The sequence below is a fragment of the Cygnus olor genome, chromosome 6, assembly GCF_009769625.2.
Source record: "Cygnus olor isolate bCygOlo1 chromosome 6, bCygOlo1.pri.v2, whole genome shotgun sequence".
In the NCBI taxonomy this organism is placed as follows: Eukaryota; Metazoa; Chordata; class Aves; order Anseriformes; family Anatidae; genus Cygnus; species Cygnus olor.
Window position 1 is genome coordinate 22,650,141 of NC_049174.1, and position 27,171 is coordinate 22,677,311.

At 36.7% G+C, this 27,171-nt stretch overlaps 2 protein-coding genes across 12 annotated transcripts in view; one reads left to right on the forward strand and one right to left on the reverse strand.

Moving 5' to 3' along the window:
• DPP4 (dipeptidyl peptidase 4) overlaps window positions 1–23,089 on the forward strand; it is a 43,949-nt gene extending 20,860 nt beyond the window's left edge. The window contains exons 13-26 of one of the 2 annotated variants that reach the window (XM_040561259.1): window positions 1,747–1,851; window positions 1,955–2,022; window positions 2,205–2,258; window positions 2,738–2,862; window positions 3,932–3,979; window positions 4,483–4,581; window positions 6,537–6,606; window positions 9,165–9,359; window positions 10,235–10,289; window positions 11,693–11,792; window positions 13,409–13,473; window positions 18,689–18,761; window positions 19,012–19,085; window positions 19,944–23,089. In XM_040561259.1, coding sequence (XP_040417193.1) covers window positions 1,747–1,851; window positions 1,955–2,022; window positions 2,205–2,258; window positions 2,738–2,862; window positions 3,932–3,979; window positions 4,483–4,581; window positions 6,537–6,606; window positions 9,165–9,359; window positions 10,235–10,289; window positions 11,693–11,792; window positions 13,409–13,473; window positions 18,689–18,761; window positions 19,012–19,085; window positions 19,944–20,042 — 1,230 coding nt within the window. In that variant the 3' untranslated portion in view covers window positions 20,043–23,089. The remainder of the gene's footprint in view (window positions 1–1,746; window positions 1,852–1,954; window positions 2,023–2,204; window positions 2,259–2,737; window positions 2,863–3,931; window positions 3,980–4,482; window positions 4,582–6,536; window positions 6,607–9,164; window positions 9,360–10,234; window positions 10,290–11,692; window positions 11,793–13,408; window positions 13,474–18,688; window positions 18,762–19,011; window positions 19,086–19,943) is intronic. The other variant, XM_040561260.1, reaches the window with a different exon arrangement.
• The window catches only part of SLC4A10 (solute carrier family 4 member 10), a 157,443-nt gene continuing 152,684 nt past the window's right edge, over window positions 22,413–27,171 (reverse strand). For 4 of the 10 annotated variants that reach the window (XM_040561252.1, XM_040561257.1, XM_040561250.1 and 1 more), the window contains one exon: window positions 22,413–24,659. In XM_040561252.1, coding sequence (XP_040417186.1) covers window positions 24,593–24,659 — 67 coding nt within the window. In that variant the 3' untranslated portion in view covers window positions 22,413–24,592. Of the gene's footprint in view, window positions 24,660–25,643; window positions 25,670–27,171 lie in introns of all 10 variants that reach the window. The other 6 variants (XR_005820987.1, XM_040561258.1, XM_040561251.1 and 3 more) reach the window with 4 other exon arrangements.

Consider the following 27,171-nt stretch of genomic DNA (forward strand, 5'->3'; position numbering starts at 1 on the left):
CTTTTGAAGTCAAAAATGAAAGTTTAAAGAAATGCAAAGAGGGAGGCAACAGCAGGGATGAAATCATCCGCAGTATGAAGATGAGAGATCAACCCACCTGCTGTCAAATTTGATATGGAAAGGAAGGCCTTAGCGCTGACACATTTTCCTTCTCTGCAGCAAAGGCTTCACAATTAGACAATGTGATGATCAAGCTGCAGACTTTGTAAACAGTTGTGCAAAATGAGAGGGCAAAATGCGAGTCTGTGCCATTAAACTAGGTTGTTGGTTTTTTCTTTCTTTTAAAGAGACAGCCCACATCTTAGGAGCTGTTGGAAGGAAAAGATAATCTCACTGTATGGTTCTTGGATTTGAGAAGGGAGTGGAAAGTAGGGAGGATTGAAGAGTGGATAAGAAAGATATCCTTATGCCTTACTATTCTTTCTACTTACAGATGATAAAATGATACTTGACTGATAAGGCATGTTTTAAAATAGATAACATATATGTATGTATGTGTGTATATACACATGTATTTATATACATTTCATGTGTTTAATGTACACATTTATGTATGCATAAAACATGTACTTCTCTCTTTCTTTATATCCCAAGTATTTTCTTTTTCAAAAAATAGAGATGAAATTTTACTTAATTTAAGAATGCTCAGAACTTTCACAGCCTGTGTTACTGCAGTAAGGTTTCCAGTTCATGAGCTAAGTTAGAGCTTGCTAGCTGAGTTGAAGGAAAGTCACCCTGTGAAAAAGCAAGACTGTGGTAGGAGAGAAATTAGCAAAGTATTTGTCAGGGTGTTTTGTGCAAAAATATTGCTAGGAAAGAAGGTGAGACTGTCTGGAGAATGTCTGTGAGGGTGTCTCAAGTTTTGTCATTGCTTACAGAGTGACCGGAGGCAAGTCACTTTATCCTTCTGTTTCACTTTTCATTTCAAAAATGGGTATAACATCTCAGAGAGATTGTGATGAGTCTATTGGCTAATTAATGTTTAGATGTTTTGTACACGTATTACAGAAATAGCTTTTATTTCACTTGACTCAGTTTAATTCCTGTTTTTCTCTTTACCATGTGGAGCATGTCCAAAATACAGTCAGTAGAAGGAATTAACTCATTTCCATCCCTCCAAATTGATAATTGGATAGCTCCTTCATGAACATATCATTCCAGTTTTGCTCCTCTGGTGTTTTGTAATCACCTACTTCCTAGTAAAATATTCTCTTGAAAAGCATCTTGTTTTCTTTGAAAAAGGGGGGAATTTTTTTATTGTCAAGCTAAAAAAAAAAAAAAAAACTTCAAAGTTCAAAGATGTGTTCACAAATGTGTGTTTTAAAAGGGAAATTCAAAGAAAATGTGCTCGCAGTGTTTACATTGCTATAGGGCACAGCTTCATGTTGAACAGAATAAAGCAATGACTTTAAAGGTAGAAGCGTGTATTGTTTCCTATCTTTTTAGGAAACTAGGAACAGCTGTTGTACTTCAGTTTCAAGAGAGGTAAGGAAGGGCATCCATCATTACCAGAGGATTAATACTTGGGAAATTCTGCCCCTAAGGTGCTAGGAAATATTTTAAGTGTTTTTACTGTCAGGGTAGTAGCTGCAGGTCCTACCTACTAAGTCAGCAGGCAAAATATCTCACTGAAATATTGTTTTAAGTATTGAAACTTCTGTTTAGAGATATCAAAACCTAAATTTATCATTTTTTGGTTTTGGAGTTTTGTTGTTTGCTTTAATAGACATCTCTCTGGTGTTCTAGTTTCAGCCCTCTGTCCCTTACTTTGCACCCGACAATACTACCTACTACAAAGTCTTCAGCAATGCAGGAGGATACAAGCATATCCATTACATAAATGGCTCAGAGGTAAGCTAGAAGTTGTAGGACTGCCACTTCTGACTTGTGTTTCTGCTGGTGATGAAGGATCTTCATGTTCTAGTTTTTATCTTGCCTTTCTTTCCCCCTCCAGGCTCCAGTACCTATTACTACAGGAAAATGGGAAGTAATCAGCATAGCAGCTGTAACCAATAACTTTTTGTAAGTATTGTAAGTAATATATGGTTTCTTACCAGGAGGTCTTTTAACAATCAAGTAGGAAGGAGTACAAGCAGGTGCTATTTAATTTAGTAAAAATCTGATCTAAACATGTAAGATAATCCTTTAAATATTGTAATGTATTTTAAATACTTCACCAAAATCAGTATGTTTTGCTCTTCTAGATACTACATTAGTAATGAAAACAGTGGGACTCCAGGAGGAAGAAATCTTTATAAGTAAGAAATGTGTTCTACAGTATGAGTAAAAACTTGTTAGTGAAAAATTTTAAGATAAAGTATTATGAAGTAAAAGATTGGGATGTTCATAGTCTAATGTGGGATTCTATATGCAATATTTAATTAAAATCAATATAGAAGTATGAACTGTAAAAAAAAAAAAAAAAAAAAAAAAAACCACTAGTATTTTTCTGTAAATTTAGTTGATAAAGGGAAATTGTGAAAAGAAGCAACAATCCTTAAGCAACCTGCCCCTAAAGAAAACCTCTCATGCTTTACTTTTGCTATGATAATTCCAGTATTAACTAAACACAAAAAATTAAAGTCTGCTTTATCTGTTATTTATGTCAATAAGGGCTTTGCTTTTGAATTGTATCATATTTCATTGTCATCTTACTTAAAAACATATATTTTTGTTCGGCACAGTTTAAAAAAAAAAAAGTCTTTTATCTCTGAAATGAAGCTCATCTACTTTGCAGAGTGCTCTTGGAAAGCAGTCCAAATCCTGCTAAATGTGTTAGCTGTGATCTGAATCAAGAAAGATGCCGGTATTATTCTGTGTCCTTCAGCAACGATGCACAGTATTATCAGCTAGATTGTCATGGTGAGTACATCCAAAATTAATTGACATAAACATGACTTGCTGTTTAGTTGGGTGGGGAAGTTCACTTCGTCAAGATCTTGATACGCGCTGTGTAACTATTATGTGTGTTGATATCATTGGATAGATGCATTGGCAGCAGAAAAACATACTCCTTCCTAGGCTTAAAAGCACCTTAATAACAATTACAAGGTTAAAAAATGATAGTCCGATCCATTAATGGACCTGAAAAGGGTGAAAACATTCCTGGTCTTTGTGCAAGCCTGAATCTCCTCAGGAGCTGCCCTTATGATAGATGCCATGTGCAACGTTCTAAAAATGATAGTGAACTGCATCTACTACAGAGCATGTTGAATGAGCAAAAACAGCATATCCTTCAGATTAAATTTCCTTCATCACAATTGTTTTGTGACAAAGGGAAGTAAAGCCTTACTTCAGGGCCAGATAATAGATGGAAATTTCTCTGCCAGTGAGTCATTTGCAGACTGGAAATCATTGGTAATGCTCTGTAGGAAAACTTGCTTCTTTTTTCCAGGCTGTTCCTATAAAGCACTGCACACAGTTGTGCAATCTGAGGGAATGTGCTGTGCATGGAGAGCTCTGCTGGTAGAAGCAAACTGGAGGATCTGAGGGCAAGGCAAGCAATAGGCTGGGTGAAGGGAAGTTCTCTGTGGGAACAAAATTAAGATAGGTAGCGCTGTTCAAAGAATCCAGTGAGTATAAACATATGTTATGCACTGGGACTGCAGTCTGTCTCTGACCTGTAAGTGCTTGTACTAGGTAAAAGGGATAAATTAATCAGAGGGTGGGGAAAAATAAAATCTTCCTTAAAATTTCCTCCTGAAAAATATGTACCTCAGTACCTCACAATCACATGGTTTGCCTGCAAAATAGTTTGGATATTTTATGTGATGCTGTGGTTTGAGTTTGGGCCCCAATAACTGAAAATGCAGTCTCTGCAGATTGGATGGAAATGCGTCCTGAGCCTTTGTGATTCCCCAACTTCCAATTACTTTGAGAGTTTTATTTTGAGACTGCGTGCAAACATGAAGGTTTTGTGCTCTGTTAACAGGTCCTGGCCTGCCCATGTCTACTCTGCACAGAAGCAGTGATGACCAAGGTGTGAGATTGTCTTAAAACATGATTTGTGTTAAACCAGGAACTTGCATTGGAAATTTATTTTGATTTTATTCTCGTTGCTTAGTATAATAATTAAAACATCTCACTTTTGTCTGAAATGAAATTTACCCTTTCTTTCTCTACTATAGTTTACCAAAAGGATAAACTATATAGCTCAGCATGCATTTATTCATACATTATTTAGCATTATTTTACATTGTGCTAGAAAACAGTAAGTAATGCATGTCTTATTTATTGCATAATTGTTCATTTTTTGTGAAACTGCAGTTAGATGGAAAATGCAGAAACTTTGCTAAATTACTGAAGAAAAGCTATACCATAAACATAGAATTATGAGAAGAAAAACAAAAACTGCAGTAAACTGAGACTACAAAGTAGGTTGCCATCTTTTCAAATTGAATTTTAAAGTGGTTCATAATTAGAGAGTAACGTATTTGAAAATAAAATGTTTGTTCTTTGACTCTTATTAAGTCTGTCATTTAGTCCTCAGGTACTTGGAAAATAACACAGAACTGGACAATTCATTGAAAGATATTCAGATGCCTTCGAAAAAAATTGACTCCATTACTGTAGGTGGATATAGTAAGTTCAAAAAACACACTTTACTTTTTTCTCCCCATTTCACCAAGTGTTTCAAGCTCCTCTGCTAGAAAGCATGACAGAAAAGATGGGTGTAGCAAATATTTTTGCAGTTACTCCATACTTTGAGGCAAGACTTCTTTTTTTTTTTAATCCCCAAACATTCTGATCTAAAATATGCTTTTTTTTTTTTCCCCCCCCCCCATAGCACAGTATCTTGGATATTTTCATGATGTGGCTTAGCTCCCCTTTCTTCAATGACAGTTACCTGAAAAATAGCAGTCTCTACCACCAACTTTTTTTTTTACAAAGGGGGGGCACAAAGTTAATAAGCATGTTAAATTAAATTCTGTATTCAAGTGAGCCTTAATTTACAGGCACAAATCTCTTTGGTTGGTTACAGCAGGTGGGGACAGTGGAGGAGAAATACAGTTATTATTGAAAAATGAACATGCAACGTAAGAGGGGAAAGCTTGCAAAACTATTTAGGCTACACTTCAAGATTACCTTTGACTTTCTGTTGGAGAATATTTTGATTGAACAGTCACATTGTTGAAAGCATGTTCATGCTTCAAGATTGCACCAACTTCTGAATAATGAAATGTTAGAAAATGAACCGGTAATGCTTTGCTAATAGTGCTTATATTTGCGTGTCTGGGTACAGATGCTTCCTTGGCATGCTCCTTGGCTAAGGAACATCAGATAGAATGGCAGTGGTAGGCCTGGTACTGTCTAAACTGTTCTTGCTCCAGCCTTTGCTACTAGCTTTTCTCTTCATGACAAACTTCTTCATGATAAATGAATGTTCTTAATGAAATTATATTTTACAAACTGTATTGATTTCTCTCAATGATTGTGAACTGTTCTTTTTGATGCCTCCCTCCTTCCGCTGTTATCTTATTTATTTAATAACTGTCTTTATCTTTGTGTTTTCTGTCTTTTATTTTAGTCACATTTTTACTAGGGCTAAAGATGAAATCTTCCAGGCAGGATGGAGGTTTAAAGAGGAGGTTTCGTGCTGTCAGTTGTGTATTCATCTTTTTATTCCTCTTTGTTCTTACTACTTCATCTCTTCAGGGTAAAAGCTTTTGGGTAAGGGGAATCTATTTTTAATGTCACAAATAGGAGAAATAAGTCCATTTATGTAGTCCTACTTCAAGTTCAGAGTCTGCTTGCAAATCCATGTATGTACTTATCAAATTAAAGATGACTCCCATGACTATAGAGTACACAGATGATGGAAAAGGAAAAGTTAGGTGTTTTTTTTAATGCTCAATTAAGACTTACAATTTTTTTCAGTTTTGATGTCTTGTATTTTCATATCAGGACAAATTCCTGTAATACTTGCACTCTAGCCATTAATGCAGCGCGGTCCATCATCATTACTTCATGCTTCCTTTTCAGTATCGATAATTTTAAAATCAATGAGCAACCAGTGAAGCCAATTGCAAAACTTACCTGGTGTGCATTTAAAATAATCAGCTAACTCACTGACACCTTTGGTACAAAAAGTAACATGGATAGAATCAGAAAAATGTTGCTTGAGAAATAATAGATATTTGGGTATGTTTCTGTGATGGTTTGCAAACCTATCTGGTAGGTGGTTAATATTTAGAATTTAGTGCTGGAGAAAAATTAGGGTAGAGAAACATTTGTGAGCTAGTGTTAGATTTCCCACTGCAGACGTACCTAATTTTACATGTAAGTGTATAATGCTACAAGACAGCATGTTGATTTCCTAAATTTTATTATTATTATTATTTTAAACATTCCAGTTTCAGACTTTCTGCTAACTTTGCTGTAAAATATTACTGACTAGCTAGGAACCTTTATCTGTATATATTCGGACAGTTCAGACAAAGCTTTTTAATTGACTCAAATGTCCTTGTATAAATTACAATGCATGTTGATTTTTTTCACTGGAGTACTGACCAAAGTCAAACTCTCTTCATTTTTAGACCTGTGGTATCAAATGATACTGCCTCCCCATTTTGATTCATCAAAGAAGTACCCTCTGCTCCTTGATGTGTGAGTATTCGAGTTACGTGGCAATTTCATGTTAATAATCACTTTCATGTACTTCAGATTCTCTTAATAAGATTAGAAAACATGCCAGTTGTTTCCCAATTACTTCTTGAAGGAATTTTAAGAGAATGAAAATGAGGTGTATCCCAGTTTGTGATAGATTCCTGTACCGTAAGATGATGTAATGTTTAACAAGTGCCTATTTTGCAGGTGGCAGTGAAGCAGGTATATTCTGTATCTTAATTAAAAGCCAGGATGTTAGTGTTAGCTTACCACCTTCTCTGCTCTTAGAGTTCTTTAGGAATAATTTTGAATTAAACTACATTCCAAAATTAAACCTTTAATAAGCTATTTATCTTAACGCTAAAGTAGTAAGTATGACATTGCATTTTCTCTGTGATGTTTGACTGTCAACTGGTGTTGGCAAACTGCATCCTGTGGTCAAAATTGTATTCGTTGTTTTTTCTTAAATTCGAGACCTTAAAAGTCATAATTATAAGGTTTTAAGATTTAGCCCCTTCCTCACCCAAGTATATCTGCTAACTGAAAACCAAACTAGATTTTTGTCTGTGATGAAAAGCAAAGATGTATTTTTCTTTTTTCTTACAAACATTGGGCACAGCCTTTCCTTTATCAACTCAAGTAATCCTGGTTTGTCTCACTTTCTCAAAATATTATGTGAAATCCTGGGAGAACCTATTAGTCAATAAGCAGTGTTGTGAAGTCTGGAGGAAGTGTGCTAAGCCCTTAACTTTAAAGTTGAGTAGGTTTAAGAAACAACTTTAAGTGTACCTTCAGTGCCAGTCCCGTATGAGGTGAGTGATGATGTGCAAGCATGGACGCTCATCAGTAATTGCCCAAATGTTGAAGGGTGCAGACCTAAGGAGCTGCTTTGGCTTTGCTGCTTGTTTACTGTTTGAGCTGGTTGTGCAGCAGCATTGTAAGGAAGAAGTGAGTAGCTCAGGAACCATTGTCTTTTGTGTGTGACTACTGCTTCTGGAGCATCATCTTACTCTGCAAAATATCTGTTGTATCTGCTTTCTACATTTTGGTAAAATGACTATCTTGCAGCTTATCAAATTCAAGGGGTAAGAGAAGAAAGTGAGATAAGCCGTGTCAGGTCAAGCCAGTAAATAAGCTAATACAAAGTTGGATTTACCATGGCTTGCCTATCCTTGTGTTAAAAAGATGAAAAAAATATTTTTTTCACAAAATCATTTTTTTGTCAGGAAAAAGAAAACTGCTGTTTTTTGAAGACCTTACTCTCCTTCGAGAGGGTTGACCAGACCTTCAGATCTAAATCTGAATTTAAGATGTGAGAGTTATTCGCATTCAGGTGAACAAATGACCAGACAATTATTCTACTCATTTTTTTTCTATTTTGAGAAACAAACTAAAAGCATAAAACAAGACATGTCAAACAGACTGCAAACACGTGCTTTTTTGTCCATTCTTCCTCAAGCATTTCTGTTCTTGGTGGTATGTTTTCTTCTAACTGGAAATTACTGAAAATTAGCAATTAATTACAACAGAAATGTTAACCTTTTCCTTTGTTTACCAAGAGATGACTCCTCAAAGAAAGCAGCTGTTAATTTTTAGATACATCTTTATTACAATGCTACCAAATTATATTATATAATTTTTGCCTATTGAACCTTTCAATGAGCAGTTAGTGCTCTTTGCTTGTTAAGATTTCTTTTGGTTTTGGTTCTGTTTTTATCAACTTACCTGTGCCTTTGTCAGGATCACTTCTGCTTCATAGTGATCTTAAGAAATTCCTGCAGCAGTGAGAGGATCTGTAGTGTACAGAAACAAAGTTAGATATCGAGAATTCCTAATAGCTTTTCTTTGCTTTCAAAACTGGGAAAAATGGGTTATAGAGCAATAAGAGCCACTTGTTCATTTCTTACTCTGGTGGGCCTTCTGTTGGACAGCAGCTAGGGAGTGCATTGCAAACATAATTTTACCATCCAGGTACTTGCTCTGATTTCATAGTGCTCACGTGCTTCCAAGTACTTTATTTTAAAGTTACAATTTAAATCTTTTATTCCTTTTTCACGATGTGTGTAAAAAATAGTTTGCTTAGACTGTAAGGAACACTTAATTTCACTGATGAAACAGTAAAAATGCAGAAAGTAGATTCCTTTCGTTTTCCTTTAGGTAAGGCTGTTTGTTGATTTCAGACTTTAACCAGATAAATGAGTAAATGGAAGAGAAATAGCTGTACATCATCACTTTGAAACTCAGATATGCCAAAGCATACAAGGAAGAATTTGGTTCAGATTTCTGATAAGCCATTTAAAGTCAAAATCAAGAAAGTTTCTTATTACAGCAAAAAGCAATAAAACAAAATTCAAATTTCAAAAAGCATATTGCTTTTAATGTCCAAGCAAGTACCAGTGTGGAGTCAGTTGGTGATGCTTTTCTTTTTCACTCGGTCTAGTTTAAAAGTTCGCCCTTCTTTGGTTGCTGAAAATTGTCAGGAATAACTGTGCTTCAAATGCTCAATGAGAGACTATGTGAAGACTAAATGCTTGAATTCTGTGGGACTTCTCATCCAGGTATGCAGGACCCTGTAGTCAGAAAGTAGATTATGCCTTCCGGATTAACTGGGCTACGTACCTTGCAAGTACAGAGCAGATCATTGTAGCAAGCTTTGATGGCAGAGGAAGTGGATACCAAGGGGATGAAATCATGCATGCAATAAACCGAAAACTGGGAACCTATGAAGTGGAAGATCAGATTTCAGCAGCTAGGTGAGCTACAGTGAAATGGTCAATAAGTGTTCCTTCTTTTCCATGCTTACTGTGCAGGGAAACAGGTGAATGTTTTGAATGGTCATCTTGAAATTACTGGCTAAAACATAACTAAATTCGATGTTCATTTTTTTGGAACGTCATTTAAGGGCCAACCATCATTTTATGCTTAAAAAGAGACGAGTTAAGGTTTTAATAACAAGTTTACCATATTGCTGTTTTTATAGAGATGATAACTGTCACATTATTAAGTAAAGCACACTACTTTTGAATGGGTAGCTAAAAGTTTTACTCCAAGCTTTTTGCAAGTTTTTCTAGTGACTGAGACTTGCATGTGCTACAGTTCCAAGCATTTATATTGTAGTTGATTTTCATCGCTTGATTTGTGCTGTAGAACCTCACTGAACTTAATGGTGTCAGTATGACTCTGAATCATATAGAATTCAACTTCTGGGGTTTGCTTTTGGGGATTTTAAAATGTTAAGGAGTTTAAACAAATAGTGTTTCAGATTTTTTTTGTTCTTTTTTAAACCCTCACTTGGATTTATAGATGTTGACATGTCCCTTGCTGCTGCAATTTGAGTGTAGCTTTTTTATTTAAAAAAAAAAAAAGGGGGGGGGGCAGGGGGGGAGAGAGAAGTGTGTGTGGGGGGGAGAAGGGCAACTGAGGGATCTAACTTAATTCCAGCAAGTGATACAAATATCAGTGGGTGTTTAAGTGTTTTTGCAGACCTTCCAGGTTTTACAGTCACTGTGAAGTGGGACATGCTTATTCATAGAGGTGAAAAGGGCCAACATGATGGAAAATAGGCACATCTGTATCATGGCAGAGACCTGCAATCCATTAAGCATTAAATTATTCTGTTTGCTTTTAGAAAATTTTCTGAAATGAGCTTTGTTGATAAGGACAGAATAGCTATTTGGGGTTGGGTAAGTACTCAAATTAGTTTGGCTGGCTTATTATTTAATTGTAACATTTTTTTCTGGTGTCGAGGGGTGTTTGTTGCGTGCTTTCTGTTTAAGTATGTGCAGGATGGCATGCAGGATCTTGAACTAAATTGCTGATGGTGGGCACCAGTGAATAATTGCTTGGTGGCAAGATGATGATGTCAGTGATTCCCTTAGTGCCTTTTCTTATGGGGATAAACACATCTTTGTAGTATGAAGTCAAGTGTATAATGAACTGTAGCAGGAGGGATTTTTTTTTCTGCAGAAATGGAGGACTTAATGCATTCCCATCTTACTCCTTATGAGTCTCAGGATGACTAGTTGAAGAGCAGTCCTCCTGGGGCTAGGTTGGGGGTTACGTATCCTGGGTATCGAACCTGTGGGCCAAGAGAATTTCTTTTTCTTGAGTTTTCAGATTGTCAGCTTCTCACTAGGTACATTCATTTTGCCAGGTTAGATAACGTATTCATATGTGGGTTTTTAGTAGGTACATGTAATTACCCATACATGGATAATTAGTAAGTACATGTGTTAGTTTGCTGATCTCATTGAGAGGACTTGAGTATTGAAGTTGGAGCAAACATGTGGCTTTGAACTAAAGTTACCATTTGCCTGTAATCTGTTTTCAAGACAAGAACGAGATCCAAAAATTGCTCTTCTTTTTGAATGTGGGTGGTCACATTTTCTTAAATAACCTCTTCAAACTATAGTGAGGGCAGTCATTTGGGCAGTCGGTGACATTGTTTAGGTATCTTGCTGCCTGAATGCTCAAGTGTGTCAGATATTTACTCATCTGTGTATCAGGATAGACTGCAAGTGAATTTTCTGTGCATACTAAGAAGTGTATTGCTGCACAGTTCCTCCCACAGACTCAGCAGAAGATCCTTCACTCCCCAGTCACAGTCTTGCTCTTGACGCTTTGGAGGAGAGTTAGCAAGTGAGCTGCCGTAGGCCTACTCTGAGGGAGTTGTAAATTTTTGGGTGCCCTGGTGCAACTACTCATCAAGCGCGTTGTGGGCCTCCACTCTTCTTCCACCCACTTCACCAGCATGGAGAGGGACACAGTGGTTCAGCAGTGTCTTGTTTCCTGTCTTTCGCTGCTGCCTACGGTGCTACCAAACACTGTCATTCTAAGCTGAGTCACAGTTCAGTGGCGTTTGCACCCCTTTTCCACAGCAAGCTCTCATTCATCAGAGCCACAGCTGCCATGCGCTGTTTGATGCCTGTTTCCCCCACTGAGCAGGCTGGGTGAGATCTGACCCAAATTCAGAATGGAGTTCATTAATATGAAAAACGCTGAGCCTATAAATGTCTGATGAACCGTTTAGCAGATGGGCCCCATCCTTTTCTTTCTGACTAAAATAACAGCAATGTTTTCTTCTCAGTCTTATGGGGGATATGTGACCTCCATGGTGCTTGGCTCTGGAAGCGGCGTGTTCAAGTGTGGAATAGCGGTTGCCCCTGTGTCACGTTGGCAATATTATGGTATGTGATGGCTTCCTTGTTACAAGGATTCCCATATGTCTTGCAGTGCACATGCTGCAAAGTGTTGATTCATAGCGCAGAACTTTGATTATCTACTAGATGCCATGTAAATGCCATTTGGTCTGTTTTTATGAACTCATGGGTATTGCATTTCAGAATTAAACCAGTTTCCTAAATTTTATTTCTTATTTTAAAAAGTCAGATCCACAATTCCAGATAATCTCTATGACCTTTAATGATGGAAAATTGTTATAATATTTTTAGTAATACCCTAATGTGTCTGCAGTTGTATTCCAAAGCTGCCATGTGTTCTGAGGAGCTGAGACCAGTACTGAATATCAGCAATCCATCATTAGTAGATTCTGTGTATTTAAAATGCTACTTTTTAAAAAGAACTGTGAGACCTAACATCAAATTTCATGTCCTCAAACTTGTCTCTTAAAATGACAATAGAATTTGAATTTCCTCTCTATTTTTCTTTTTAGAGTGTAAAATCCGGACTTTATAAATCTAGTCTTATGAATAGCTTGATATGAGCTAAAACTGAACAAATGGACTAGTCTATACATGCCTCAGGCTTATACTGTGTAAAGTTGTATATTGCATGAGGCTATAAAAACAGTCGTAGGGGACCTTCTCCCAGATTAAAAAAAATATATAGTTGACAATATAGTATGTGTTAATACAATGTGACCATATATTGATATTCTTCTTGCTTTGATACGTCCAAAAACTTTCAAAGGAAAGCTTTCCATGGCAAACTTCTGCTAAATAAAGGTATAATTTATTCTGCATCCAGCACAGAGGCTGTATAAGAGTGTATTGTGTGCTCTGGCTAAGTCAGCAGCTCAGAGCATACTGACAGATATTTGTAGTAGTCCATTGGGGATGTACAGATGTTTTCAATGTTTTAGACATGAATATTACAGAATGGTAGGGAATTTATTTTTTATTTTTTAAATTTTAAATAAAGATCAGTATCTTTAAAATACATTTTGAGTTGAGTAGATAAAAGAAAGGGTTATGGAGGCATGTTATATTCAACACCAAAAAACTGTGACAACACTGGTGAGAAATCCAATGGATATTAGAATATGGTGAAATAGTGTCGGTTTGTATGGCTTAAAATAAAGCAGCAGATCTGCAAATGTGATAGGATATCATGCTGAAAAATCTGTGGAAAATCAAATACTAAATTTTGACTATATATATGATAGATACCAGCTGAGTCCCAATCCACTACAACATTTTCATTTCATAGTTTTTAAGTAGTAAACATTTACATAAAATTTCTAAGCTTTATTTTTTTCAAATGCCAGTCATTTACTGAAAGATTTTCAGCAATTTTCTTAGGCTTACCGAAAGAATAACAATAAGGTAACATTGACACAAAGTACTTTATTAATATTCAGCATTCAGGTGACCATGGCAACAAGATTAAATATTCTGAATAATGATGGTTACCTACGTGGCTCATTGTGGAAAATCTGTTTTTAATCTTCAATCTCTTCTTAATTTCCAGTATGCGTTCTTTTTGTATGTAACAGACTGAAATTTCTGGTAGACAGAAATACTGAAAAACTAAGTAGTATATTCTGATTATTTTTTTATTACAGATTCAATATACACGGAGCGATACATGGGCCTTCCTATAGAAAGTGATAATCTGAAAAACTATAATGTAAGAAAGAAGTCACTTAATTTCATTTTTACATGTGTTGTTTCTTTTCTAAGCCACTCTGTTGTTTTTTACACAGTCTTGTTCCTTCCCCAGGGGAAGAATTAAGTGTTTCATCATTCCAGTGTTAATTGTTGCGTTGTGCTTTTAGGGGCTCTAGTTTCATGCTTTTGGATTCAAACAAGGCAGTTACTCCTTGCTGTATGCTGTCGGTTTTCGGTTGTTTGTTTTGTGTGTTGGTTTTTGTTGTAGTTTTTTGTTGTGTTTTTGTTGTTTTGTTTTTTAAGTTCAATTCCATTTGGCTACTTTACAGACTGTAAAACAAGCTGTAAAAACAGTTTTATTTTAATCACCAGGAAACAAATTTGTTTTAAAATTTAATATGATCATGGGCAAACTATGTTTTATTTAAAAAAAAAAAATGCACTGCATTTCTCTGAAATTTATTTTAAAAAACATGGATATGGTGTGAACTTTCCAATTTATGATGTTGCAAGCTTTAGTCAGGGAAAACAAAATCTCTTAGGTAATAGGAATCCTTTACAGGTAGACAAATCTGTCAGTACTCTGATCTCATAAGCAAACTGCAGACCAGCTGGAAGCCAACATCATCATCAGGGACAGAATTTTGGCCTCATCTCTACGAACACAGGGTTTCTAAACTTTCATCTAAAATAACTAATGTTTGTCCAGAAATTAGGGAATTTCCAGGTGTTTTAAGGGGAGCAAAATACCTGTAGATTATGTTCATTACAGAGGAGTAACATCGCTCTTCTGTGTACCAGCTGCATTTTGTTGCCTAAAGGGCTTTTTGAAATTCCAGGCAGCTGAGAGTAGGGCAGAGCTGCCCAAGCCTTCTGTAAAGTGTTAAATTTCAACCCAAGGTCGAAATACAGCAGCTCTTGGAGAACAGTAAGTGATCTGAGGGGTACTTTGTCACTGGGATGTTTCAGAGAGGTTTAACCCTGGTGATGCTGGAACCAAACATGTATACTAAAGCAAAAGAGATGGGGCATTCTCTCATTTTAATTTGGTAAATAGGTTAGAAAACAGCTTAGGACTGATTGTGGCGTGGGGGGGGGGGCTGGAAATCAGTGTCATGGGTGGGGGGTAAGGCTGGAGGCTGTTGCGCTGACTTGAAAGTATGGTAAAATGTTAAAGTTCATGCATATATGCGCTGAAATACAGACTGGAACGCTTGTTTTGCCATAGTGCTACAGTGATCTAGTTTTGTCAACTGCTGTATCAGAAGCCCTGGTCAAAACCGAGGAAATCAGTTGTGATTGCTGGGAGACTTTGTACCGTGTCTCTCTGAATTGGCGAGCTGCTCAGACCCACTGGGGGCTGACCAACAGCCTGCAGCAGCCTGCCTACTTTTTCCAAATGTGTTTCTTTAAGGCAGTGGGAACAGTAGGAGGTCTGTGAGGTAGCAGTGTAAATAGAAGTTACTGTCGTTGTGCAGAACGAACGTTAACGCTCTGGGTGCACAAAGTCATTCACCAGTTTCACGGCACAGATGGCAACAGAGGACTGTTTAATCCTTTCAAGCCAGGAGTCGGATTTTCTTGGCATAGGATCCATTGCTGGCAATGGCCACGTTGAAACTGCCAGTACCAAAGAGCTAAAGGTTTCAAATGTGTTACTCAGAGGACTAATTGGGGAGAATGGTGGTTAGATGGAGGAGGGGTAATTGCACAGATCAGATTGTCACACTTCACTGCTCCTTCTAGAGACAGGAAAATGTAACTTGAGGAAGTCTTCATTCATTGCTAAAAGCCCCAAATAATGCATTACTTGGAATTTGCTTTTCCACATAAACCTGGAGGGATGGGTGGATAGCCTGAGAGGTGGGTTTGTTGCTTTTCATAAAACAACAGTGGAAGAGTCATGGGATTTTGTTGTTACTGAAGATCATTACTGACTTCAAGCAAGGAACGTGCTGGGCTGTAGCCCCTTTCTTCAGTGCCCCAGACCCCTGGCCTGCCTCCTGGCCCCTTACCCACTGCTAAGGGTTATTTCCTGAAATGAATTTGTTTAGCAAGTCGATGCAAAATATGTACTGAAAAGCTCTCCTAGCTGAAGCTGTTAAAGCATTTTTGAACTGTTACCTTCATACTGTCAGGTTTGCGTGCTGGATCATATATTCTCTATCCTACTGCATCCAGTGTAAACCTGACTTGAAAGGTTGCATAAAATCTGCACTGTGTGCCCTGATTTAAAAGAAAGGGGACTGTGTACACATCTGCTTAGAGCAGATGCATGCTGCTGGTGCCTTCCTAATGCAAAGAGTATTGCTAATGACCGTGATGTGATGTCATCTCAAGAAATGGTATCTAGTGGTGTTGAGAGGTACACCCTACCTTTGTGTTACTGTGACATTAGGTTTCACATTGATGGATGAAAAGTCTGGCTTGTTAACAGTCTGAGGGATGGCTCGCAATCCTTTGGGGAGGCTAATTAGGTGTGATCGGTGCCTTCTAGGTGAGTTGTAGGGTATTTAAAGTTAGAGCTTTGTAAAAGAAACGAGCAAGCGTGGGTGGAGCTTCCAATACAATTGTGAAAACATCAGTACAGATCCTAGGCTAAATGGGAGAAAAACTGTCTGCCTGGGAAGAACCGTCCCCTGACGTAAAGGACTTGAGACTAAAACAGGCCAGAGCTACAGAGGTCAGATGCAGTAGCCATGTAAAGCATACCGAAGAGACTGTTCAACTTGTTAGATTATTTTGCAGTTCACTCTGAATTTGATATGCTTTTGGCAAGTGTTTGAAACAGTCATAGATTTGGCAATCCTTTTCTAGCAGATTTGAAATGTTCAGTCCTTAAGAACTGCTGCATCATTAGGTTATGCAAAACAGGGTACAATTTTGTAAATATGCCATCTTGTACTGATTTGACATTTGTTCTATTATCTGAGAATATGCTAAAGGGAGAGAGACCTTCAGTTTCAGCCAAACCTTAACTTGTTTGTTGAGTGCTGATAAAATGTTGACTGCTGTGTGATCTTTAGAAAAGCCAGTTACACGCAGCAGGGCCTAATTCTCTGTACTTGTACATAGTCCCTTTTCAGAACCATTGTCACAATAGTGTAACTATGAAAAGGAAAGGGGTAAATTAAGTTGCATTTACATACAGTCCACTTGGGGGTTGTTTTTAGCTGTTGCTTTTGAGTTGTAACTGTGTCTAACTTCAGATTGCTCCTACCCTGCAGTCTTTTTTTTTTTTTTTTTTTCCAGAAATACTATGTCCTTAAAGCACATTTTAGGGAATGGACTCTCTGTGTTGAGTATGGGTACAGCAAGTGGTAAATCATTTGAAAGTAATTTTAAAAAAAAAAGTATCTCTTTTGTGTGCACCTTACTTCTGAAGTATTTTATCTTGTTTAATGCTTGGAAGGGGAAAATAAGTGACATCATTTTCTTTAAAACTGCTTTTGGAAAGTCAAATTCCCAGAATTGTACCTCAAGTTGGGCTTCCACACAGAAGGTGTGCTGTCCCTTAAGCCAGCATTTATTTGCTGTAAGAAAGCTTATAAAGATCTATCAAGTTGCCTTGTGCGCATGTGCAAAATGTTTCATTCAAAGGATACTGCGTGTGTCATTTTCTTTTTTAATCACTGGGCTGATGCTTTGTAAATCATTCTTTTGGTTGGCTGCTGTACCAGTGCTTCTTGATGAAACAAAGTCCCCTCTGCAGATTTTGGTGCTCTTACCTAGCAATTCCTACTGTATGATCCCGACATGTTTCAGTGGATGGTGTTATGCTTCCAATGTGCACGGCTTTCTATACATTATGTGGGACTTTTGCTGAACTGCATCCTTCCTTTATCAAAAGATGGCAAATACAGTGTCATGGATTTGAGGTGTTTTGTTGCTGCTTTTTTTTTTTCTCCCGATGAACTTGTTTTTCAAATGTGGTTGAATAATCATCACAGAACAAATTTCAGTTATGAAAGCTTGAAGTATGCTATTTTTGCAGAAGGGGAAAGGGATTTAATATTTATGTTTGCTTTAAAGATATTTTGTGTGTGCACGCGCACAGATACATAAGAAAAGCAAAACATTTCTGTTTCTTGGTAATATAATGTATTTGACATTTTTTGGTGTGCTAAATACTAATTCATGCACAAGGACACAGCCTTTGTATGAGGTAGAAGGAAAAAAATTACACATTCTTTTGTTCCTAATTTTTACTTGTTTTCTTTGTCATAGTAGCTTTTAAGTTGCAGTGCTATAGAGAGAACTTCCATAGGGATTCAGGTATCTTCAGCAGAGAACCCGTATAAGGGTGCTAGTGGAAGGAAATTTCATTCAACGTATTGTCCCATTATGCTGGGTAGTTTATCAAGCCTCCACTATCTTACGTTGTCCATTTTCATTTTTCCACCCTCATGGCAAAACGCTGTCCTGTTCCCTTTCCTTGTCCAAATGCAGTCTCTGAAGTCTTTACTTCCCTCATTCTTTAGCACCTGGTCACAGTGCTCAGGTGATTAATAGGCCCTTGTAAGTGTGTCACTTACTTAAGTGTTTTTTAATTTGTTGCGTTAGTTGCTGATTATTTTTTCATTGCCATATTATCTTTTAATTCCTAAAATGCAGCTTGACTTCTACTTATAGATTTGGTCTAGTGTTTTGTGTGTTTTTTTTTTTTTCTTCTGTCAGACATGTCTGTATCACACTTGGGGGAGAGTGTTCTTTAAAACTTCTTGGCCATTGTTTACTTGAGAATGAGGACATACAAGCTCTGTTGAATTTAGCTACAGGTAGACTGTAGTGTACATCTTCATGGGGAAGATAATGCACGTAGTCTCTGTAATATCTTCTCCTCACTATCATAGGGTGCACTGTTGCCATGGCAACATTTTTTAACTTCTCTGCAGTATCACAGAAAACCTATGGCAAGTGGTGTGCTGCAGGCTAACAACATGTTAGCAATGCATTAAATGTCTATCTCACTCACAAAACTCTTCCCCTCTGGAATTGCCTGTTACTTTTCAGACACAACCCTTGGTAATAATTGCAGACCAGTGCAGAATGGTTTGTGTGTGAACACGGTGCTGTTGGATATGTGAACATGCTACTTTGTGGGAGGCGGGCAAGGGTTGCTGCTTTTATCTGAGGAACCCCAGACTGTGTTAACAGGAATCAGTCAGTTGGTAGCAAATCATCTTCTAACAAATAGCACCTTTTTTTTCTTTTTTCCTTTTCTTTAATTTCAGAGTTCAACAGTAATGGCCAGAGCTGAAAAATTCAAGGAAGTTGAGTATCTCCTTATTCATGGAACAGCAGATGGTGAGTTGCAGTTAATTAGACATTTTAGTATTACAGACAGGTTTGCAATTCTACTACTGACAAAACAAAAGCATGAAGGGGCAAGGCTGTTACATTTACGTCAATAAAATAATACAGCTTTCTTCAACTAATTTGTGTTTCAGGCAGCAGTGCTGGGGAGTCTTCTGTGTTCGTTGTTTTGCTTTTTCCCCCATAGTAGTACAGAATCAAAATTTTGTTTACCTTTTTCCTTTTTTTCTTCGTTTTTCAGATAATGTTCACTTTCAGCAAGCAGCACAGATAGCCAAAGCTCTTGTGGATGCTGAAGTGGATTTTCAGGCAATGGTATGTCTGTGTTTTGTGTACCATATTACAAATGGACTTATATTATGAGAATGGTGGCATCAGCTCCTTGTAGTTAGGTACATATCAATTGCTATCTTAAATGAAAGCTCACATACTTGCATTTCACCTTCAGTAATTTAAATCTTAACATAATTTTCCATATATCTACTGCATAAGGAAAAAAGCAGCTGCTTCTGCTACTTGATCCTGTTTACCTAATCTTTCATTTTGTTAATTTTTCTGTGTTCTCAAACAGTCAAGCTAGTCCCAATCTTAGCATGCACCCACAGTTGGCTGAATAGTATCTATCTTACTGTATAAGAAAAGGGTAACTTCAGCTAAGTCCATTTCTTTACCCAACATATCCAGTCCATCATTTTCAGTGTTTCTCTATTACACTTGTAAGACCTCATAGTTGCCCCAGCATACTGTGCATGGAAACTCCCAGAATAAGGTGCTGGTGCTTCCTTTCCTACTTTTTCCCAGACCTTGGGGAACAACAGATAAAGTACAGAATGAAGGCAAGTGCACCAATGTATATGAGCTCCCCTTCAGCCAGACCTGAAGGGCTGAGGTGGTCAGAGTAGAAGAACCTCTTAACTGAGGAGCTGTACCTAGCCTCCATGTGGACAAGTAACCTATTTATTTTGTACTTAGCACGACTAGCTGCTGTATCCCGCAGAAATCAGGGACAGAAATCACAGCGCCTTCCTACCCCCTTTGCCTCAATGCTGAATTAGCCTCTCAATGGCTGGCTGAATGGTTTTTTGTTTGTTTTTGTTTTAACGTCTATCACACTTGATTTGTATGATTTAGGTGTAGCAAGAGTTAACATTCTCTGTATTTTCTTTCCTGCAGTGGTATACTGACAAAGACCATGCCATCACCGGTCAAGCACATAAGCATATTTATACTCACATGAGCCATTTCATAAAGCAGTGTTTCTCACTGTCCTAGCACAGGAATGGGACCAGCATTTTGGTTGTTAGACATGGGTTTTCTCCAGAAAACTCTGTAGTTAATGGACAATGAGCCAGTATAAACCTTGGGATACCTGAATATACAATGAAGTGCTAATCTTTTATAAAGATTTCTGTTGCCAAGCTACTATTATTGATTGCATTTAATCAAGTCATTAACATCACCAGAATGTAAGTTGTAGACTTCCATAAAGCATGGTACTTTCTTGAATCAGTACTGTTTGCTTTGATATTTCAGTCTAAAAATGAAAACCAAAAAAAAACAGTTTCTATATGGTATAATGAATGGTGAAAATAACATCAAAGATGAATTGACATGATCATCAGTTGAGGAATAAAAACAATGTTTCCCAAAATAAGATCCCTGTGATTATTTCTGTGAAAATACAGACAAAACTTTGAACAGATTTTGCAGAAATTACCTAATGTATGATCAATGATTACTTCAGAAATAGTACCATGAATGCTGCAATGTTAGTATTTTCTACGCAGATGGAAACACTTTGTTAACTGCAGTTCCTTAAGTTAGTATTTTCTCTGCAAACTCTTAGATTACAACTGAAGAAATCTTGCAAGGAAAGCTCGTAAGCAGCTTTCACTAAAGATTTTAAATGAAACCAGCAGCACTGAATTTTTTTTTCCTGCTTTGGTAAACTGTTATCTGGGAACTCTAGCAGCTCACTGTTGTTTCTTTTCAGGAGAGAAACTGCTTTTTCTTTTTTCCTTTTCTTTTTTTAATTTCCTATTTACCATTGAGCAGGCTACCTTCTTTGCATTTTAACATAAAGCACTACTACATGACCTAACTGTCACTTAAAGCAAGCACTAGACTGTAAGTCTCACATGAACATGCTGTTTAGCAAACCTGCTCTTCATTGCAGCTTACCCGTAAACTCCTGCTTTACCTTCAGCACTCCAGGTAGGCTTCTCCATCTGAAAATAAGACTCATATTTTCTTAATTTCACACAGATCATATAACTGGGTTGCATCTTTTCTATAAAATGTGCTGCTTTAAAATAGTAAGTCATTAAGTTACAAAAGGATGTATATTCAATGTCATTGAAAATGCTGCTTAAGAAATAACTCCTAGAATGTTACAAAAATACATTAACTCTAAGACTTATAGTGAAATTTCTGGTTTTGCTTAATGGTATCATGATATTAGATATGATTAGCATGTGATTGCATGTATGTATGTATCGTGTGTTACTAGTGATGTAAATGATGTGACTGTAAAAGTAGTCATACAGGCAGATAAAGAACGGGGAGGTCTGAATTTCTTTGGTCTGGTACATCTTCCCCAGCTCCAAGAATAATGCAGACAATGAATAAGATGATAGAGCTACCTCAGGGAACTGACAAATATCACTTCAACTTAAAAATGCATGAACGCAGGTAAAATACCTAAAACTGAAGGCCCAGAAGAAGGCCACTTTACTTCATTAATATACGAAGCTCTGCTCTGAGACAACTGGTTGTGGCTGAAGTACTACCACATGCTAGAGTTAGGCACTTACATACTAGTTAACATTTTTTCCTCTTTATTTTTTCCAGGTAAAATAGTAAACTTAAGTTCTTTGTACAATACACTTTGTGTAAAATATTAACAGAGGCAGCAGAAGCCTGAAGCGTGAGCTAAAGTTTTCTGGCTGGGAGGCTTCCATTCTTTGGTTCAAAACTTAGTGAAGCTTAAAGGTGTTCTAATAAGACAGAGTTAATAATTTAAATATTTGGGGGTTGGCAAAAGTACTAGGCTTTAAAGCCTACAGGTACAGGTTTTTTTCAGGAGCAGAAATAAGAATAAATAAGGCCCTAAGAATAGCGGGAGCTCCCACCATAGGCAGTAGCTGAACAAATGATCAACCATTAGACAATTTAAATACTGTTACTTTGAGGAATTTTAAGCTGTATGAACTTACCTCGTGAGCTGTTAAAGGACCCAACTACTGCTGCCTGCTCCACATCATCTCTCCCAAGAACTAGCGGAACCAACTCATGACCAGTAAACCAGAATCTAATTCCCACTCTCTTCCTGGAACAGGTCAGTTATATGCCATCCCTGATGGCGCACTTACTGTTTGTTAGAGACATACCATGTACACCACCAACAACTACACACAGCTAGCCAATGCTGGTTGTAGCGCATGTTTCAATAAGATCCCACTTGGAAATGAAGCAGGACTGAGCTATACGATTCAGATATTTGTGAGGCATATTCAAGCATCAGGTAGCCATTTAAAACACTGTACAACATTGCATATTTTGCAGTGTGAAAATAAAAATTGAAAATTAGTTAGGATAAATATTTATTTTCACGTAACATTTCTTAATTGTGAAAAACACAATAGTCTATTCACATGTACACATAAACTTCTGTAATAAATTACATCCAAGAAATGAGTAATTTTGACCAGGAATATGAAATTAGAAGTAAATATAGCACTACATTTATATTGTGTGATTCAGAATGTTGAGATTAACATTGGAATAGCATTTAAATTCACACAAGAGCAGAGTGACTGTTTAAAAAAAACACTCTGGAATACTGAACAGAAATACAGAATGCCATTGAATACAGTGATTTCTTAATATTCTAAGAGTTGGTCAAGTGAAACTAATACATCTTGATTGTATACATTATCTGCAACAAAGTCAGCAACATATTAAAACACCACCACGCTGCTTTCGGGACGAACCAGTATTGCACTTCTATACTAACCTTAAAACAATTGGAATATTATAATTTATTATCAAGTACACAAAACAAAGCATTTAACCTTAATGCGTTGGCATTTTTTCCTAAATTTATAAATACAAACATTTAATTAAATGTAAATCCTTCCTTATGTCCACTACATGTCTTCCCGCCTCCCCCCCCCCCCCCCCCCCCAATAGAAATGGTCTTTAATGGGCTTTGATAATGCCAAGTAAAATTTAGAACAGTGACCCTACTGGTTTGCAGCAAAACACAGTTATCATTTATGGCTGAAGTAGTAAAACATACATACGCACTCACACACACACAAAAACATCAGAAGGAATACTTTAAATGTGCTGGAAATGAAAAGTAAGTCACATGAGGACTATGGAAAGATTAGCTATTTTGGAAAGCTAGGGAATGTTAAAGCCCTGTAGCTGAGTTCTTAGAAAGATTATGAGACTGTAGATGCTCATTCTTAGGATTCAAAGCAATAGTGACAGCCTTCATTTAATCATTTAAAAATTTATCTTAAAAAAAATTTTAAAATTAGTAAGTTTCAAATAATCCATAAAACTTTTGCTCCACATTTCTATTAATTCAATACCTAATCTCATAGTCCTTGTTTTACACAAAAGAACAGCTTGAAGGATCAGGCAATAACAAAATTGTTTATGAAAAATGTCTTTGCAGTAGCTTTAAAGCCACATTTTACTTAGCAATGTTGTTTTTAATCTTTTAATCAATATGTACTTTATAGAATAGTGAAAAGAGCTGTAACAAAATCAATGGCAGGATACCCATTTAAGTATTATACACAAACTCTGAAATTAACAGGTTTATAGTTGTTAATAGAACAATATAAATATGCACTTTATGCGGCTGTATTTTAGGCAATAAAGAAGAAAATCATTGGGCAGGTGCTATCATTGCATGGGCGGTATAGTTTGTATCTACAAAATTTTTCCTATTATAAAATAATGGATTCAGTAATGACATAATGGAGTTGTTTGGCCTACCACAGCAACATTCGTACAATACAAGATAAGATACTGTAATCACAGATTGCATTTTAACAAATACTGTACCAATGTTTCACATCAAAGGATGTGGTGGTGTTTTTCAACCAAAGTGAGAGAATGTTTATAATAGATACCTTAATATATATATTATATATATGACTATGTTCCAGTTACATACAAATTTAAATATTAAATACACTGTATTAAATCAAGGAAAACTGCACAAATACAGAATCTGACCCTGCAATCTCCATAGCAAGAGTAATCCATGACTTCAAAATGACAATTTGAGGAGGAAAGCATTATCCTCAGTAGTTTGTTCATGGGTCAGATCAGTTCTCACTTAAAAAAAATTCTTAAATCTTAACTAGTCAACTTGGGTCTCCTAAAGTCATTTCCTCCAATTAAGTGGATTTAAAAAAAAAAAATCTAACAAGTGTTTCAAGTTCATCTTGAATGAAGATTAAGTATTCTCACACAGGAAAAGTAGCAGAATACAGTACAAATCTATTAACAAGAAAGTTGAATTTGAAAGAAACTTTGTTTGTTAAATGTATGATATGAATACTGATAAATGGCCAACACCAGCAAAGGAAATCAAGATTTTTTGCATTGGCTACTGCAAACTTTTGCACAAATACTAGACAATGTAGACATTTAGACAAAGGGTAATGAGATAAATATTGCACTACATTACCTGTGCTAGTTTGAGATGAAAGACAAAAGTTACAAGATCAAATCAGTTATACTTAGTGGTTGTGGCACTCCTTTCATTCATTCGTAAAAAAAAATAACTGAAGAACAAGTCATAGACAAGTCTCCCGGTCGACACCTTTCCCTGAGTCAGCTTTCTTCTCTTTTCTGATTTCAGCACTAGAAAAAGAAAGGGGGAAAAAAAAAGGTTGCAACAGCAGTATCATATAGATTAATGATCTACCTGAAAACCAATACTGCACTGGTATTTTGATTAATTTTTCATGCGGCATAGCACAAACTGGGAAGCAAGAGAAAGTTTCTATGTTGAATGGTGCAGAAGACATCAGCCAGCATTTTAGTGATGAGGTAGGTAGAGAACTTAAGATGTACAGACAGACAAGTCAGCCCAGCATGCAAGCAAAGACAGACACTTCTTTGTTTTTGGCAAATACAACTGTTAGTTAATTAAGTAATGGTAACATACAATTCCCAGACAATACCAGCATTTTCTTAATGGCACAAACAAGAGGTTACAGTAAGTATTACTTTTCTTTAACATGTCTTACATTGCTCAACATACATTTGGAAGGAATGTTTCAGAACTAAAGAAGGGCAAGCCAATTTATAACTGTAATATTTAGCTTTCAGCCTTCACTGGAGAGAGCAGGCAATGACAGTAGCAGAGGGGCAGGGGGGATGACAATATTCCCCCCTTGGAGCTCAGCTTAGTGTATACTTGCTCGTGTATACATATAAGGAATAATGCATTTGGTGTGTTTCCTTTGTTGTTGTTTTGTTTGTTTTTTAAATAAGCCTGAAAGTTAAATCACGTAAAAGCCATATTACCAGGAACTCTGAAGCAGAGTTCAAATTTGGATTCTGCTTTTTTTTTCCAATTAAAACAATGTTGATTTGCCTACAGAAAACAATACATGTGCAAAGCAGATTTATTTATATATTTTTGTGAAGAGAGTCCTAATTTACAACAGCATAAATAAATAACTTTTTTAAAAGTCATGTTGTTGCAACGAGTCTTAATCACGCTACAAAAATGCAAAGAGGCTTCCACAACACAGGCAAATCAAGCCTTCAACAAAGAGTGAGTGGCAGGGTATCTAAACATGTTTCTGAGAACAAACCTGTACCAAGCACATAACCTACCAGGTTTCATGGGAATAATTCCTTAACTAGAATGAATGAGAAATAGGCTGAGTTACACAAGGCTTAAAGGAAAGCACGATCAATTCTCAAATTCTTAAGGTGATTCATGAACAATTTTACAATCATCCGACATTTTTCTTCACATAAAAATTGCTTTAAGGATACAATTCAGTTCAGCCAAAGCTTGCTTCTATGCCTATGGCAGCTTCCAGAGGTGTTAATGGAAATAGCTAAAGAATACCAACTTCTGCCACTTCAACTGCCAAATCTGTCACCTTCTGTAGAACAGTGATAGGATTGGGTATGCTACACTTCCTGCACACAAAGGGTACGCAAACAAATTCCTAGGGGGTGAATTTAAATTGCAGCAGTACAGCCAGCAGAAAGTACCTTTGCTTAGTAAAGCAAACAATAAGCATGCGTAGTGTGTCTTAAAGTCCGTATTATTGCGAGGTTTTATGTGTAGATACCAGGAAAGTCTCCTCCTATTTAGGCTTTGCATCTCCTGCAGATGCGGGCTTTAATTAATGCCTAGAGTAATTTGTAAAATAAAAAGGACAAGTCCAATCTTTTACACCAGTAAAACACATACCTGGTGGAGCTGTAAGGGTATTTAAGCACTCTTCCTCCCTGCCCACTAAGTACTCTTAACAAGCATGAAAAAGAAGGTTTGGGATATGAGACTTGCTTACCTTCAGACAGAAAAGGGACTTTGTGTCAGCTACAACATAATAGCTTTTTCTCCAATATTTTAAAAGGGGAGCTAGGACTACTGTTTATATATGGTCAGATCTTCTCCATATGTTTTGAAACTATCTGAAGGGCTTAATATTATAGACAAAGACAGAGGAATATTTAATTACATATACCAAAGAAGGTTATGTTTCAGACAGGTGCCTTGGTGATCAATTATATCATAGCCATACCCAAAAGCAGACTTTTAGCTCCCTAGACACTTTAATATTGAAAAATTAAGGTATTAAGGGAGAGTTCAGGTGCCTGTATGGTTAGGCAACAGCTAAGTAAGTAAATCTCATGCAAGTCCACCCTTCAAAGACTTAATACTGTTATGAATCTGTTATGTAAGAATTACCACATACCACTTTGTCTCTCCCCTACTTCAAAGAGCCAGGGCTTATGACAGATACTCAAATCATACTGAGAAGTTGTTCGTATAACCCCTTCTCACCCAAAATCTCTGAGATCTTTGTAGTTTAGTATTGACCAGTCTCATTGGTCAAGTCAACTCAGTATTTAATAAGTAGGAAGAACTTCCAGAGCTGATGTATTCCAGCAATCATTCTATGTTGTCAATTGGTCAGTCTACACAGAAGGCATTACATGCAATCACAGTACAGTATCATTATTTAATTATCCCTATTTAATAATATTTTCAGATGTTGGTGTAAGAAAACAGATGTGACAACAGAAACAGGACTATTATATGCTTCTGTATTTGAACTTTAAAGGCATGATTAAAATTAATTTCAAAACAAGAAAATGAAATGTTTTTCCCCCTATAGTAAGG